The sequence below is a fragment of the Octopus bimaculoides genome, chromosome 11 (genome assembly GCF_001194135.2).
Source record: "Octopus bimaculoides isolate UCB-OBI-ISO-001 chromosome 11, ASM119413v2, whole genome shotgun sequence".
NCBI classification, from domain to species: domain Eukaryota; kingdom Metazoa; phylum Mollusca; class Cephalopoda; order Octopoda; family Octopodidae; genus Octopus; species Octopus bimaculoides.
The window spans coordinates 40,969,278-40,986,915 of NC_068991.1; the positions used below are offsets into that span (position 1 = coordinate 40,969,278).

Sequence of the window (17,638 nt, forward strand, 5' to 3'; positions counted from 1 at the left end):
TATATATATATATATATATATATATATATATATATATATATATATATATATATATCTAATATATATATATACATATATATACATATTTGGAAATATGCTGTGCGTGAGAACACCCAGCAAGACAAGTGAGACCATAACCTGTGGCCTTTACCAGGGGTGTGACCAGCCCACTTATGTGTACCTTTCCTTCTTTGGATGCAAAACCCTGCTTGTGAAGACCTGTTGAGGCAAGTGAAATCGAAATCGAAAAGTGAACCAAATTCGTTGACTGGCACCCATGCCAACCTTCCTTCATTGGACACTAAACTCAGCTTGCGAAGACCTATTGGGGCAAGTGAGATCAAAACTGAACCAAATTCGATGACTGGCACCCGTGCCAATGGAGCGCTAACAGCACCATCCAAACGGGATCAGTGCCAGAGCAGCGCTCTCGCTTCCATGCCGGTGGCATGTAAAAAGCACCATTTGAGCGCGATCGTTTCCAGCTTCGCTTTACTGGCACTCGTGCTGATGGCATGTGAACAAAACATTGGACTGACTCCAGGTGGCATGTAAAAAAACACCATGTGAGTGTGGCCGTTGCCAGTACCGCCGGACTGGCCCTCGTGGCGGTGACACATAAAAAGCACCACGGAGTGGTGTGCGTTAGGAAGGGCATCCAGCTGTAGAAACTCTGCCAGATCAGATTATAGTCTATTGTAGCCATCTGGTTCGCCAGTCCCCAATCAAATCATCCAATCCATGCTAGCATGGAAAACAAACATTAAATGATGATGATGATGATGATATATGTATATATATATATATATATATATATATATATATATATCAATTTAGATACATAACCAAAAGAGTTGCTAATAGTTTCATGCTTTTATGATACTTGAACTGGCATATATATAAACTATGCCATGTATTTTAAAGCAATCTTTTAGGCTCTGTTTATGCATTATATAAGATACATGGTGTATTTTATGAATATGCTTGCTCAAGTATCATAATAGTATGAAACTATCAATAGCTCTTTCAGTTGTGTATTTTAATTGATATTCATCTCTCTCTGAACGGAGTACTTTTTTTTGTTGATTCTACCTCTATTGAATCTTTAAACTATATTATATATATATATATAATATATTGTGGCACTCTGTCGGTTATGACAACAAGGGTTCCAGTTGATCCAATCAATGGAACAGCCTGCTCATGAAATTAACGTGCAAGTGGTTGAGCACTCCACAGACACGTATACCCTTAACATAGTTCACAGGGAGATTCAGTGTGACACAGAGTGTGACAAGGCTGGCCCTTTGACATACAAGTACAACAGAAACAGGAAGAAAGAGTGAAAGAAAGTTGTGAGAGAAAGTTGTGGTACAGCAGGGTTCACCACCACCCCTTGCCGGAGCCTCGTGGAGCTTTAGGGGTTTTCACTCAATAAACACTCACACCGCCCGGTCTGGGAATCGAAACCGTGATCCTATGACCATGAGTCCACTGCCCTAACTACTGGGTCATTGTACCTCCACACACACTCACACACGCACACAAGACTCAATTGAATTAGGTACTTAAATTGAGGCATATATAATATATATATCATCATCATCATCATCATTTAACATCCATTGTCAATGCTGGCATGGGTGTATATTTATATGTATGTATATATGTATGTATGTATGTAAGAAAGCTAAGAACAATGAAATATGAAGAACTTGCAACTACAGATTTAAGACTTTGATACAAGAAGCAACTGAAAATAATTTTTCCCCCTTCAATTTATTTCCTTTATTTCCTATATCATGCACCACAGATATTATGCAACTATGAATATTTCAAAGCAATTTTTCATGGATTCCCTTCCGTAAATTACTTAACTATGGGATGAAATTGGTATTAGTTTCTACCTTGGTTTGACTGAACAATATACAAAAACAATCAATGTATATAAGTATTTGCCTAATGACTTTTTTTATATATATGCTTACACTTTTTTCTTTATATTTCATATTTTTTACAGAGTGCCAACAAACCCTGCTTTGGGTTTCTGTTCGATATTGATGGAGTAATTGTAAGAGGTAAAAACCTCCTTCCTTCAGCAAAAGAGGCATTCAAACTTTTGACTGATGAATACGGCAGGTTTATAGTACCTGCATTATTTGTTACAAATGCTGGTAATATGTTACGACAAGAAAAAGCTAAACAACTTTCTAAATGGCTGGATGTACAGGTAATTGTTTTTTGCTATTAAAATAACTATTATGTTTATTTACTGCTTTATATATAACTAGAGTTCCTGAGCCTTAAGTGATGATGGAATTTTAGTAAAAAAGTTATCTGATGACAATTGACAAGTAGAGGATGAGGAAATAAATTTTAAAAATGCAAAATTAACAGGAAAATAAGAAAATTATATTTATTTCCAAAATACTATATGGGTGTGATTCACAGCAGAAGTTGATGAAGAACAACATTTCTGGGCAGTCATGAGGAGGCACTAACACATCTTGGCCTTCAGAATTTTCAGTCTGTAATTTCAAAGTGTTCTTAACCCTAACCATAACCCAAGTCATTTCATAGCATAGAGTACAGGTACAGCAGTAGACTACATGCTAAAGTAGCATAGAAATTTCTTATGATTTCTGTGAAGTTGGACAAATCATCTGAATTTATGAACATTAAAACATTATGGCACAATGAAGATTACAGAATGAACTTCCAAATACAAAAAATAAATAGAACAACTCCAGCAAATAAGTGGAGACTGTTTGAAAATTTAGAGAGAAAATATTTTATTGGTCTTAGTGGGAAAAATAGGATGAAATTCAAGTTTCATTGTTCTATATAGTATGGCAGTAACTTACTTACCTTAAAAGAACTGTTTGAGCTACAGTAGTGATGAAGATCTCTTATAAATATTGTGATGCATGGTAGATCATTAAAATTAATATTAAAACATTAGTTAAGCATTAGAAAAGGAGAAAAGAATAAACTTTCAAATACAAAAGACAAACAGAACTAAATAGAGATGTTGTTGCAGTGTGAAAATAGAAATGCTGTTGGTTAATTTAGAAAACTTCAAACTGTTTGATTAAACATTATGAGGCAAATACAAAAGAATAAACAGAATGACTTCAGCTTGTCAAATGATTTAGAACGTAAATCTTATAAAGTGGAACAAAAATCAACAGCTTCAAATACAAAGACATAGCATATTATACATATTGATAATTTCTTATATAGACACACAACCAGAAACTTTTTTGAGGGAAGGAACAGTCAATTATATCAATCCCCTTGTACATATTTTATCAATCTTGGCAGGATAAGATATAAAATCAACCTTGGCAGGATTTGAAATCAACAGTTTTTCTTTTTCTCTGTTTATATAGCTTATATATTTCTAGTGCCTTCATGACTATGTGGTTCAGAAATGTGTTTTATAGGTATGTTGATTCTGGTTCAATCCTATTGCATGGCACCTTAAGTTGCTGGCTTCTACCATCACCTTAAGTTGTTCAATGCCTGGTGAAGGCAGCTTGGTCATATGTGTGTGTATATGATCGTACAAAAAGCATTCATACACTTATGAAACATACACTTATGTATATCTAAACATGCATACAAGTGCATATACATACCCCTGAAGCTATAAAGGCTCATTTCATACATTATATAAAAAAATAGGGTCTTACATTAATGGTTACAACAAAGGACCTTAGGCCACTAAAAGGCTGGCAATAAATGAATACATTTCATGGTATATCAAAGAGAAAAATGTGTCTAGAGATATAAATATGTAACAGTCATGTGTGTATAAAAGAAATGTAATATGACATAATGTGGTGTAGATGATTAGAGAGCAGAGAAGAAGTATTTGTACAAAAACATGGAGAATATAATGGGGTGTATACAAATGTACAATGGAGTATATGTAAAAAACACTCACAAAGCTGTAAACACCTAAAGCTAGATTAAGGTATAAAATCTACAAAATTAACTCTGTTACTATTGGCACTTACAGTAATGTTAATGTCAGAATTTCTAGAAAATATTGATTAAATTCTTTCTAAGTCTGTCTAATTGGTGGTCATTCTCATTACAGGTCAAGATTAGACCATTGTCCCTGTATAATCATAATTCTATAAAATGAAATTTATATAGCAAGCTGTCTAAAATAAATAATCCTATTAGATTGTGGATTTCAGCTTCTTCAAAGCAGCTGATATATATATATATCATCATCATTTAACATCCATCTTCCATGCATATATATATACTTGCATTATTTAAAATAATACATGTTTACTATGGTAATGCATCCACAATGATGTACAGTAGTCAACCAGAGTTAGCTGCAGCATACCTATACATATATGCCCCAGCAAATTTCTTTTCTCATAACTTTCAGAAAAATAGATATGTTTCAATGAAATTTTCTACAAATATGCTTCAAATAGTGTAGATTCTGATTATATTAATTTGTGAAATGTATTTTCCCTGCAAAAAATGTGATGTGTGTCAGCATGTATGTGTGTTACCCCCCCCCCCAATTTTAATATTACACATAAAAGGTGCAGCAATATCAAAGGAAGGTTAACAGGGAAACTAGCTTTGTATGTAGAAAGGTTAACAGGGAAACTAGCTTTGTATGTAGAAGTTTCACAGATACAATGAACGCTGAAAATGTGCAGAAAATAGACTCCATCAACTGCCAGTTGAGCAAACTACAGGTAGGAGATAGCTTCCATTATCTAGGTGACCAAGTTAGTAGTGGAGGGGGTGCTCTTGAGAGCATAGCTGTGAAAATTAGATTAGGCTGGGCAAAGTTCAGAGAGCTCCTACTTCTGCTGCACCAAAGGTCCTCTCTCTCAGAGTGAAAGGCAGATTGTATGATACCTGTGTGTGAACAGCCATGTTATATGGCAGTGAAACATGAGCTGTGACAGCCAAGGACATGCGTAGGCTTGAAAGAAATGAAGCCAGTATGCTTCGCTGGATGTGCAATGTCAATGTGCATGTTTAAGAGAAAAGTTAGACATGAGAGGCATCAGATGTGGTGTGCAAGAGAGATGACTGCACTCATATGGTCATATGATGTGTATAGACGAGAACAGCTGTGTAAAGAAGTACCAATCTCTAACTTTGGAGGGAACCTGTGGCAGAGGTAGGCCCAGGAAGACATGGGATGAAGTGGTGAAGCATGATCTTTGAACTTTGAACCTCATCGAGGCAATGACTAGTGACCAAGACCTTTGGCAATATGCTGTGCTTGAGAGGACTCTTCAAGCCAAGCGAAATCATAGTCATGGCTGATGTTGGTGCCACATAACTGGCACCCATGCTGGTGGCACGTAACGAGTACTATTGGAGCATTAAGCCTCATGGAGGCAAAATGGCTGAGTTCCTTTCAAGCATTGGGCCTCACAGTAGCAAAATGGCTGAGTTCCTCTTGAGTGTTAGGCCTCCCAGAGGCAAAGTGGCTGAGTTCTTTTCAAGCATTAAGCCTCACGGTGGCAAAGTGGCCAAGTTCCTTTCAAGCATTGGGCCTCATGGAGGCAAAGTGGCTGAGTTCCTTTTGAGCATTGGGCCTCACAGAGGCACAGTGGCTGAGTTCTTTTTGAACATTGGGCCTCACAGAGGCAAAGCAGCTGAGTTCCTTTCATGTGTTGGGTCTTATGGAGGCAAAGTGGCTGAGTTCCTTTTAAGTTCCTCACAGAGGCAATGCCTAAGACCTTTGACATTATGTCATGTTTGAAAAGAAGCCCCATCAAGCTGAGCAAAGTCACAGTCATGGAAGATACTGGTGTCACACAAATGACACCTGTGCCAGTGGCACATAAAAGCACCCATTACACTCTTGGAGTGGTTAGCGTTAGGAAGGGCATCCAACCATAGAAAACAATGTCAAATCAGACTGGAATCTGGTGCAGCCTTCCAGCTTACCAGCCCTGGTCAGACCGGTCAACCCATGCCAGCATGGACAACGGATGTTAAATGATGATGATGATAAAAAAGGCAGCAAGCTGGCAGATTTGTTAGTGCATTGGGCAAAATGCTTAGTAGCATTTCATCTGTCTTTACATTCTGATTTCAAATGCTGCCAAGGTCAACTTTCACTTTCATCCTTTTGGTATTGATAAAATAAGTACCAGTTGAGCACTGGGGTCAATGTAATCAACTGACCCCCTCTCCTGAATTTGCTGACCATGTGCCAAAATTTGAAACTAATATTTTTTTTGCTGTTTAACTAGGTCAGCCCTTTCGAGAACAATTTTTTAAAATGATAAGGTAGTGAGTTGAGAGAATTTAGCTACTATTTTACGTAGATTCAATGTATATTTAGTCTTTGACATTGACTGTGTTAGAATTGTGTAGAGTGTTTTTAATTCTTCTAAATCAGCTGAAAAGGCCTTGGTTTACTATTTAATCTTGTTTATGTTATGTATGACATATGACAAACAAGCAAACAAAAAATATGCACAAAACACACACACACAGACAATATCAGTGTTAGTTTCATAGCTACAGTGTTCAGGAGCTTAACAAACAACAAGGATAACATATGAATTGTTCTCTCTATCATGTTTTGTCATACATTCTCTACATAGCTGTCAACTGAAATAAAAGTGTTGATGGAAAGCTAGTTACTTGTGGAGTTAAGCAGGTTGCACAGCACAGCACCATTATTGTTGACTGCTATAGTTCTACTGTTGCATGAGACAATTTAGGTTTTTGGTAAGTTCTATAATTCTATAATTTCTCTATAATGAGAAAGTTTGGTATTGATGAATGAGTTGTGAAAACTGGTCAAGCCATGTGTGAAGGTACTAACGCTAAAGGTCTTACTTAATGGTGTTTGTGGCTGAATGTCCACTAATGCTCTTCTGTTCACAGCCATCTTCTTTTATAATAGTCTTTGAGGCAATTACATAGAGGTCCAAGGCTAAATTTTGTATGATAATCTGTTTCTCAGCACAAAATTTGTCAAAGAACTGTGAAAAAAGATGTAGACTGGGTGAGATTCAAATGTTTATTTCTTGCAATTTGGAAAGGTTATTCTTTGCTATGGTTTGTTGGTTTCATAGACACAAAAATTTAATAGTAGCTAAAATCTAGTATGGCTAGATTTCACTGCTGCTGAGTAGAAATGAGTCAAGAAGCTAGTCAGGAGAGATGGATTATACTGTTTTTTTATACAGGATTTATGTTCACTGAGTGAAGAGTAGATGTGAGTTTACTGTGACAGACGCATCACGGCAGATGTAGGACTGAAGAGGTTATGTAGTTTGGTCACATATAAAAACATGATGCCACAGAGATGAAACAATGTAACATTGGGAAGAATGGAAATATGGTGTATCAAGACAAGTTGAGAAAGAAGGGGAGTTACTGTATTGCAAGTCTGATTAACCTATGCTACCATGAAAAAGTGGATTTCATTTAATTGATCCGTTGTATATGTTGTTAATCTATCACTATGATACACAATCTGTGTTGGTCTCAGGCTGTGTATCTGTCAGGAAAAGGGAGTGGGGAAGTGAGAATTGAAACATGAGTTAAAAGAAGAGGTGAGTGTATGAAACAATGGGTTTGAGGTGAAAATTTCATTACAATTCTTGAATACAGTTACAAAGTTATCCCTCTGGAATGTTTATTACTGTTATCACCACTACTACCACTAGAAGTAATTTACTTTAGTTAACTAAAATATGAATACAATATGCTTCAGTGGTTAAAGAAATGTTATAATCATTATGATTCTGATTAATTTTTTGTAAAATTGTAAGAATGAAACTGAGCAGTTTCACATACTCAATTGCAATAATTTCTAAGTTTGAATCTACAGTTTTCTAAAGAATTTTAGTAAAATGTAGTCATATGAAGAACTGGTATAAAAGAAATAAGCATTAGTAAGTAAAACAGTGAAAATATCTGAGTATTATAGTCTTACAGTAATTTGTAAGTAAACAGTATAATTTTTATTGATAACATTTTTATTGATAACACAGCGGTGCATCAGCATGGCCACAGCTCTAAGCTGAAACTATAATTTAAAAAAAAAAAAAACATATTTATTGAAAATATGCAGGTAAAAATATTGTTGTATTCAATCTTAATTATAAGTTAATTTTTTTATTTTTAAAATCAGATAAATTTTATTATTGTATAAACGCCTTAAATTTGAAAGAAGTAAAATTATAATTATTGTTACTTGGTATCACCCATAGTGGCAAAAATATATTTCCAACATTATTACTCTCACACAATGAGTAACTTCTACTGTTAAGACTTATTGTTGGTTGCTTGTTCCTACCAAAAATATGATATTAACTGACATGGAATGAATACAGTATATCTTTTATGAATTGACAATCAAGCAGTATTATTCGTTTTATTCAATTCTATTTCAATTTAAACATTTTTATTTTGGAAATAATTCATTTTGTTATTTTGTATATACACCATGAAATTTGAAAAAGTAAAATTATATTAGAGTACCTGTTTATTACTACCTGATATTACCCACAATGGTAAAAGTATATTTCCATCATTACCTGTCATAAAATGGGTAACAATCTTGTACTAAATAAACAGGAAAATGGCAATTTTTGCAGATCTTATTTCAGCCAATTGTCTTGTTAATCATTCAATATCCTATCTTTTTTTTTCTCTATTTTCTGTATTAAAAAATATGATAATGTAAATAAATGTTTTCTTTGTGTTTCTAGGTTCAACCAGACCAGGTGGTGATGTCTCACAGTCCCTTAAAAATGTTTCGGCAATTCCATGACAAACATGTTTTAGTATCTGGTCAGGGACCAGTTTTAGAAATTGCAAAGAATTTAGGTTTCACTAAAGTTACCACCATAGAAACTCTTCGACAGACGTTCCCTTTGTTGGATATGGTTGATCATAAAAGGCGCCAAGTTGCTGTAAGTATATTATTTTCTATGTGAGTTATATATTGCATTTTTAAGAATCAATTGATAATATTAATCAAGAATATTTCAGAATCATTACTTTCTTCCTTATTTATTTATAGAGCAATTCAACTATTTTAGTATTTAGTCTTTCATCTCTTTGAAACTACTAAAATAGTTAACTTAATTGGAATTTGAACTATATAAGCATAGGCTTCTAACCACAGATTACATAACAACAGACATTGTTTATAAAATTATTAGTGGCTTAACTTCTTAATTATATTTTATTACACATTTATAATTTCTTTTGCATACCAGTTTTGATGATTAAATGATACACTACGTAATTCCTTTTTTTTTTGTTTTAACAGCCATGTGCTTTTGAGAAATACTTTCCTAAAATTGAAGGTAAGTTTTTGAAAAATGTTTTTTAGTGTAAAATAACTTGTTTCAAAAGTTGTTGGAAAGATGGTGAATAATTTTGTGGGTATCTTCCAAGTCAGCTGCCAGATGTTAGAGCTTTAATGTATCCATGCCCAGGGAAGCAAGACGTTCAGAGTATGATAAGTACAGTGGTGGCTGTGTGGTTAGAAGCTTGCTTCCCAACCATGTGGTTCCTAGTTCAGTCCCACTGCATGGCACCTTAGGGAACCGTTTTCTACTGTAGCTTTGGGCTGACCAAAGCCTTGTGAGTGAATTTGGTAAACAGAAACTGAAAGAAGCTCATATATATATATATATTTACAGTGAGGGATTATCAATCTGGGCAAAATACTTCACAAGCTCTCTGTTGGCACACCAGGCTAACAATATTACTTAGATTAGTGAAGAACTCCTGGTAATCTTTTGGTGGGCTCCAGACAAACTGGTTTTTACAGAGCGATGTATAAGAAACAAGAGATATATAAAAAATGACTCTGATGAACGTAGCATTAATTTTCTTAGGTCATTCAGTTTGCCTCATTTGATTTGTAGACTAATTGAGTAAACCTATCAACAATGTACCTATAATGACCACTGGAAACAGTTGTAAGCCAAATTTTCTCCAATAAAGGAATACTATGTAATACCTTTATTTTTAACCTGTTTCTTATATATATACATATATATATATATATATACATATATATATATATATATATATATATATATATATATATATATATGTATGTATTTATGTATGTATGTGTGTGTGTGGTCTTTGTGTCTGTGTTTGTCCCCCACTGCACCTTGACAACTGGTATCCCCATAACTTAGCAGTTCAACAAAAGAGACCGATAGAATAAGTACCAGGCTTAAGAAAATAAGTCTTTGTGTCAATTTGTTCAACTAAAACCCTTCAAGGTGTTGCCCCAGCTTGGCCACAATCAAATGACTGAAACAAACAAAAGATAAAAGAAAAAGATACTGTATTGGCAGAGAATTGATAATTGATGGTTATGAGTTCTGCTTTTCAAATTCTACTGACTTGACATTTTTGTCCCTTAGGGTCTTTTAGATTAAATATTATATAGATTAAAAACAGGTAGAGCAACTTAGACATGGGATATTGATATTGCATTTTGGGTGTCCACAGTTACAACTTCTAAGTCTTTTGTGGAACAGATCTATGGTAAGTCTAGAAAAAGAGAGACTTAAAAAACAAATCAAATTTTCCTCTCATGGGAAGTTGTCTGTTGGAATGACATTCTCATTGTTCTAATAAATATTTAAATGAAGCTACTAATTAATGTGGTAATTGAAACTTGCACATTCACTCAACAAAAAAAAAAAAGCAATGAAATAATAATGATAATGAAATGAATTTATTGTATACAGTGCTTAGATGCACTACATCTCATCAGAAAAAGTAGCCAAAAGTGCATGAACAGTACATAGAATAACTCATGGGAAGTGAACAATGAATGAATCATTAAAAAAAAAGAGAGGGGACATCATGTGTACTGTTGGCAAATTTCAGGTGCAGGTAGTTTTTCCATGCTTCAACAATTCTGAGTGTGAAAAAATGTTTCCAAAAATCATGAGTGCTGTGTTGTTTTTTGATTTTGTAAACATGTCCACAAGTGTTAGACATATGGTATTCAAAAAGGTACCCAAAGTTGTTGTTGGAAAGATGGTGGATAATCCTGTGGATATCTACCAAGTCAGTTGCCAAACATTGGAGCTTTAATGTGTCCACGTCCAGGGAAGCAAGATGTTTAGAGTATGATAGGCACCTGACGGCAGGTATTTGTCTGTACACATTTCTGAACAGTTTCCAGGAGACTGATATGATGAGCAAACACACAAACCATTGCTGAGCAAGATAGGGGTTCCAGACTGGTGATGCAAACTCTGAGTGTGGACATGCTATAGCCATATACAGCTGTAAATAGATAGCTGAAGAGTGGCTGACAAAGATCTTGCTGAGTGATACTAAGTCACCGTTGGCCTTCTTGACAATTTTTAAAGATGTGGTTTGCCCAATTCAAACTGCTGTTGACAATAATGCCCAGGTCATGTTCATTGCAGACTTCTTAAGATTGGTATTGTAGAGGGAGTATGTAAAAGCTGCGTTTTTCCTCCCAAAATGCATGCTTGAGTTGCTAGTCAGTAATCCATTGCTGCATTGTGTCCAGACCTGATTGCAAGATCTATAGCATATAGGATCTGTTCTTTTTATCTCAAGGTACAGCTTGATGTCATCTGCATATTTCAACATTCTTCAAGTTGGCATCAATGTCATCAGTATATGCAACAAACAACAAGGGTCCAAGAACAGATCCCTGTGGGACACTAGATGTCATTCCATAGGGTGAAGAATGCTGTCTAAGAATCTTGACTACCTCTTTTCAAACAAGAATGAAGGACTTCAGCCAATTATAAAGATCATCTTTCACACCCATTGTAGAGAGTTTTGCCATAAGTTGTTTGTATGGCACAGAACCGAAGGCTTTTACAAAGTCAAGATAGATAACATCTATCCATGAGCCACCATCAGTGATTCAGGTGATATCTTCAAGAAACTCAATGAGTTGGCCACAGCAGCTGGAGTTAAGGATAACTCCAACTGGTGAGGGTTGAATAAGGCTGTGAGAGTTCCAGAAGTTTCAGAGTGTTTCCCTGACACAGGACTCCATCAGTTTGATGATGCAGCTAGTAGACCTGACTGGATGGTAGTTGACAGGTGATGTGCAATCACCCTTTTTCAACAAGAGAATGACGCTGGCAATTTTCCATTGCTCTGGGGTGAACATTTATTAAGGAAAAATTGGAAGAAGAATGAAAGCTAGTGCAAAAATAAAACCTGTGTTTGAGAAGTAGATAAGTAACACCGTGAAGACCAGAAGAGGCACAGTCATTGTCACCTAAATGTTTCTCAGTAGTGACACTGATAATTGTTTCAGGAGGAGTGGTAAAGATCAGATCCAAAGTGTTGTTAATTCTTGTTGGGGAGGTGACTACTTGGGACCAGCTTAAATCTAATACTAAATCAAGGAAATCATTTGCACTTTGCAGCCATTGAAAGGTTTCCCAATCAATCTTAGGGTAATTGAAGTCATCAACAATGAAGACATAAGTGATTGTTATCTTAGATGCAGCTCTGAGCATGTCAAGAAGTTGTGTGTCCTGATGATAATTTGTGGCTAGTAAACAACCCCAAGTAGAAGTATTGACACGTTTATACATATATTACATAAAAATACCTCTTGTGATTGGTTCAGATCATCACAAGGAATTGCTGAAAATTTTGAACAAACATAAACTATCACATCACCTTCGTGATGATTAATGCAGTCTTTGCAAAACAAGTTGTAACCAGCTATATTAAAAACACCATTGCAGATTAAAGAGTGTGCTCATGTTTCTGTGACTAATGAAATCAGCGTTGATACTTCTGATGTAAGAGTCAAAAAGGTAGATCCTGTTGCATAAACTTTGGGCATTTAAGGACAGTAATTTGTATCTTGATTTAAGCCTATCATATTGATATATGGTGGATGGTGGATAGTGAATTGTACTTAAGAAAACAAAATACTATCTTATAAATACAGTCTTTATCCCACTTTTTACAAATATCTTTCACTTATTTACAGGTTTACAGACCTCTCTCAGTCTCTCTTTCTCTCTCTAGCCATATTAGTTATGATACTCACCCATATGTCACTAGTTTGCAAAGAATGTTACTCTGATGTTAGTCTTACCACTTGTCTTTTTGAAAGTGATTCAGAAGAAAGTGCCATGTGTCTGGTGCATACTTTTCTGTAAGTAAAATTCAATACTTTACCCAAGTGCAAGAGAGCCACTAACTATAGTGAGTTGGGAACTCATGACCCTAATGTGTTGTATTTTGTCCACTAACACTATCAAATTAACTTAATATAATATGCTTATTGGGAATCAACTATTCATTATCTTGCAGATGGATTTGAGTTGCATTATCCTGGATACAGTACAATACTAGTTAGTAGATACAAACTCGTGACTATTAAACTAGATATACAGTTATGACCCAACTTCAATAGCTAGATCTAATCCCTCACCTCAGATACAACATATGTCATTCTATACTACCAAACATATCAAATAAACCAGTATCTAATCATTCTTTTTTTTTTTTCAATATTTATAACAGCTGTGATACTATTTGGTGAACCAGTGAGATGGGAAACAAATCTGCAGTTGATTACTGATGTGCTTTTATCAGATGGTTTACCTAATTTTGTACCTCGAGAAATTCCCTACCCTCATCTGCCTATCTTAGCCTGCAATATGGATCTCTTGTGGATGGCAGAAGCTTGCATACCACGGTAAGCTAACAATTGATTCTACATTTCATTGATTTTTTTTCATGTGTCTTTGTTAATTGCTCTTTTATTCTCACTGCTTAAAAACTTTACTGTGTAACATAACACCAAAACTACAAGCAGTTCTGTATTAAAGAATTATGGAATAAAAGGTTAAAAGATATTTTTTATTCTAATCTATTTACATCATAAGTATTTCAAGAGGAAAAATAATTATTTTAGACTATAATTTGTGTTTTCCAATACTCTTTGCAGTAATTACTTACAGTCCTTTATGTTTTGGGTTAAAATCCCACTAAGGTCAACATTCCTCCACCCAGAGTTGATTAAAATAGAGCATAAATTGAGTCCTGAGGTTGATATAATTGACTATACCTCTCCTCTAAATTTGAGAGTCTTTTGTAGCATCAATGAAATGGTTTCAACTGCAAACTGAAACTGGTCAGCAGACCACTACCAAGGACTTTTATTACTTTATGATAACCACCAATTAATTTATTTAAATTTAGTTTTCTTCAAGATTATTTCTCTGCTGAATCCATGACCCTGTTATCATTTCCAACAAAAATTGTTTCTTTTGGGTGCAGTAATTCCTTTCAGAAGTACATAAAGATCCAAAACTCTCGTTTTTTACAACTCTATAAATACAAGGATTTTTGCTCATGTAAAAAGAAAATATATTTTTATTTGACATACAATTTCTATTTTAAAATTAGCATTTAAAATTTTTTTTAGGTCTTATGAAATATTATTAATGTTAAGTTTTAAACTGTGAGAATACCAAAATCTTTGTAAAGCAACTCAGTTTCAGATTTTATCTATTTTGTTAGGTAATGGATAGGATCTTAGACTTCATTTAGTTCCTCTGTTCTTTTCATTAATGAAGTTCTGTTCTCATTGTCTGAGTGCCATATTCGATTCATTCACTTTTTCACTGCAATATTTCTACAATTTTTACTACTTTGCATACAATTCTCTACAATTTCCCTAGAAAATATTTAAACTGATACATTTTTACTGCTTTACTCTAAGAAAAGAAGCTGTCATCAGCTCCTTTTTATATACTATATTTCTGTTTTCATTAATATTACTTTCATTAATTAAATTGTTTTATATCTTCTTTATTTGTTCCTTTATTTTTTCTCAGAAAGCTTCTATTTGTTATTTTATTTTTCAATAAAATATCTAGTATGGTTTTGATTAATTTCTTAACTACTCAGTGTTATATATTAGATAGAGAAAAGTGGTACTGCACTTTACTACATTTTTCAGTCTATCTAGTTTGGTGTCTAACACATGAATTCTAATCCTGCTGAATTGACTTTATCTTTTATCTCTGGGTTTGACTGAATAAATGCCACTAAATGTATTACTGCTGACTTAGCTGCTTCTCATATGAAATTGGAATTATGCTTACGAAAAGGATATCCTTAATATTGTACATAACATGATTGTTACTACTTACTGTTTAGCTTTAAAAACACCAGACAGTTATTCAAACTGGGATACAAAATGTAGCTGAAAATATCTTCCATTTCTTTTTTCAAATTTTAAATTGATTGGATGGTTTGATTTTTTTCTTAGGTGTAGGCATAGCTGTTTGGTTCAAAAGTTTGCTTCCCACCCATGTAGTTTCAGGTTCAGGTCCACTGCATGGCACCTTAAGCAAGTATCTTCTATAGCCCCAGACCAAAGCCTTGTGAGTGGATTTGGTATTAGTCAGAAACTGAAAGAAACCCATCATATATGCACGGGTATGTATCTCCTTGTCTTGACATCACATGATAGATGCAAAACAAATGACTCCATCATACAAACAGTGTCTTTTGTTTCTGATCTCTGAAAACATGTCCGACTATGGGGAAATATTACCTTCCTTGCAAACCAACATATATTATTCCTCAATTTTTCATTAACACAAGATTGGAAATTTAACCTCTGAAAAATGAAGAAGCTACCTAGATTACCAATCATTTGTTGATTGATAGATTGATTAATTAATTAATTATTTTTTAGTTTAGTATAGCTTCCAGTCTCCCTTACTGAAGTTTTCAAGTTTAAAGTTAATCATTTCTGCCTTAAGATAATTCATGCTCAAATGATAACTTGAATTATATTAAAATTTTTGTAGTTTGCCTAGATTGAACTTATTAAAGTCTCTCAGGTCATAAAATTGAAAAGTATTAATGGCTTTTTTTCTTAAGAAAAAAAAATATTAGTACATACTTATTCTCCCCACTGGGTTAAATGTAAAGTCAGTCCCAGCAGGGTTTTAGATCAGAAATATGTACACCAAATGACTTTAATGACTAACCTAATTACTTGGCTGTTATTCAAAATAGCTGTTGATGTATGATTATTTCTTAAATTGGTATATAACCAGAAACCGTAACAAGTTTTATGGTTTTCAAAGCAGTTAGATTCAATATATTCTAAGTTTTGTCAAATGAATAGAATATACTCCACATGGCAGGCTTAATGAGATTTGCTTTCACCAACTGCCTTTGAAGACAAGGTCCCTTTCATTGTGCATTATTTTTATATCTGAAAATTTCCATTTGTTGATTTTATTGAGGTTATCTTTCTTGCTGATAATTTTTTTAGATTTTTAAATGCCTCTAGAGGTAATTTTGTCTGCTGAATGCATGAATAATTTCAGTTATTCAAAGTTTTTCAACATATTATATATCTGAGGGTCTATCTAATGTGTATTTAGCATGGTGTATAATCTTTCAACTTTATTGTTGATATTCATGATTGGTATCAGTACATTCCTTCTTTTGTTATATAATTGGTTGCTTCTAAGTTTTACCAGTTGTGTAGAATACATTTTGCTGAGGAGGTGTAAATAAGGCTGAAACATGCCTGATGTTTTCACCTATTGACTTCAACACTTTATCTGCATTGTCTTTAAGTTCCAAAAATTTCAATTAGTTGCTTTTATTTTAAGCACCCCAAGAAAAGTTTTGTCTATTGACTGAATGAATAATCTCAGTTGACCAGTCTTTCAATTCACTATATTCTGTATTCTGATACCCTATCATATGTATATTTAGTATGCAGAACACTTTCTGAGGTAATTTCCCGGAACTGAATTGTTATAACTCAGAACATTTTTTTATAATGGTAACTGTAATTTGGGGATTCATATTTGGGGATTAAAAGTATTCATATATTTTGTAGGACAAATTATTTTACATAGAACAATTATTTTTTTCATTGTTTAATATCTAGGTTATCATTTGCTGTTGTTTTACAGGGAAATCTGTGAACAACCAAACTAGAGCAAGCAGGATTATGTATTGTACAATGTTTTAAAACAATAGTAGTGGTAACTTACCCAACTTCTTAACTTTTCAGTCATTGTACTTTTTAGTTATATATGTGATAAACTTGTTCAGTGATCAGCCTTTCTAGTTGATCACCAAAATTGTATTAAATCTCCTACATTGAACTGAAAAACTGTGTTATTCTTTGTCTTACGGGAAAACACAAACAAAATAAATATTAAGTATTATGATTATTTACAAATAAAAAGTGACAGCATTACTTTTTACGGTTATTTTCAAGAATAATAAACCATTCTTTGTAAACTGTTCTTCAAATGTGCATGCAATTCCTCATATAGATGCCTATATAGAACAAAACTGATATTATTGCTATCATAGGGTATGTATCTGGATATGTCACCATATATTGGTTGAGGTTTCACATTTATAGCTGGCAGCTAAAATTTTAAAATTATCTCCTAAAGATGTAAGGCTAGCAATCTGTTCCTTAGTACTATCTTCTTTCATAATGACAGGATTAGTGAAGACTTATATTTTATGTACTGATTTTTAGCTTAGATGAAAATTAATTAATCCAAGCATACAATATATAATACTTTTCTAAAGCACACATATATATATATATATATATATA

The 17,638-nt window shown here is 33.8% G+C and overlaps 1 protein-coding gene across 1 annotated transcript in view; it reads left to right on the forward strand.

The window, feature by feature from the left end:
* LOC106870608 (haloacid dehalogenase-like hydrolase domain-containing 5) overlaps nucleotides 1–17,638 on the forward strand; it is a 53,193-nt gene that overhangs the window by 6,531 nt on the left and 29,024 nt on the right. Inside the window, exons 2-5 of the mRNA XM_014916741.2 lie at nucleotides 2,021–2,230; nucleotides 8,733–8,936; nucleotides 9,299–9,335; nucleotides 13,543–13,717. Of these exons, the coding sequence (XP_014772227.1) occupies nucleotides 2,021–2,230; nucleotides 8,733–8,936; nucleotides 9,299–9,335; nucleotides 13,543–13,717 (626 nt within the window). The remainder of the gene's footprint in view (nucleotides 1–2,020; nucleotides 2,231–8,732; nucleotides 8,937–9,298; nucleotides 9,336–13,542; nucleotides 13,718–17,638) is intronic.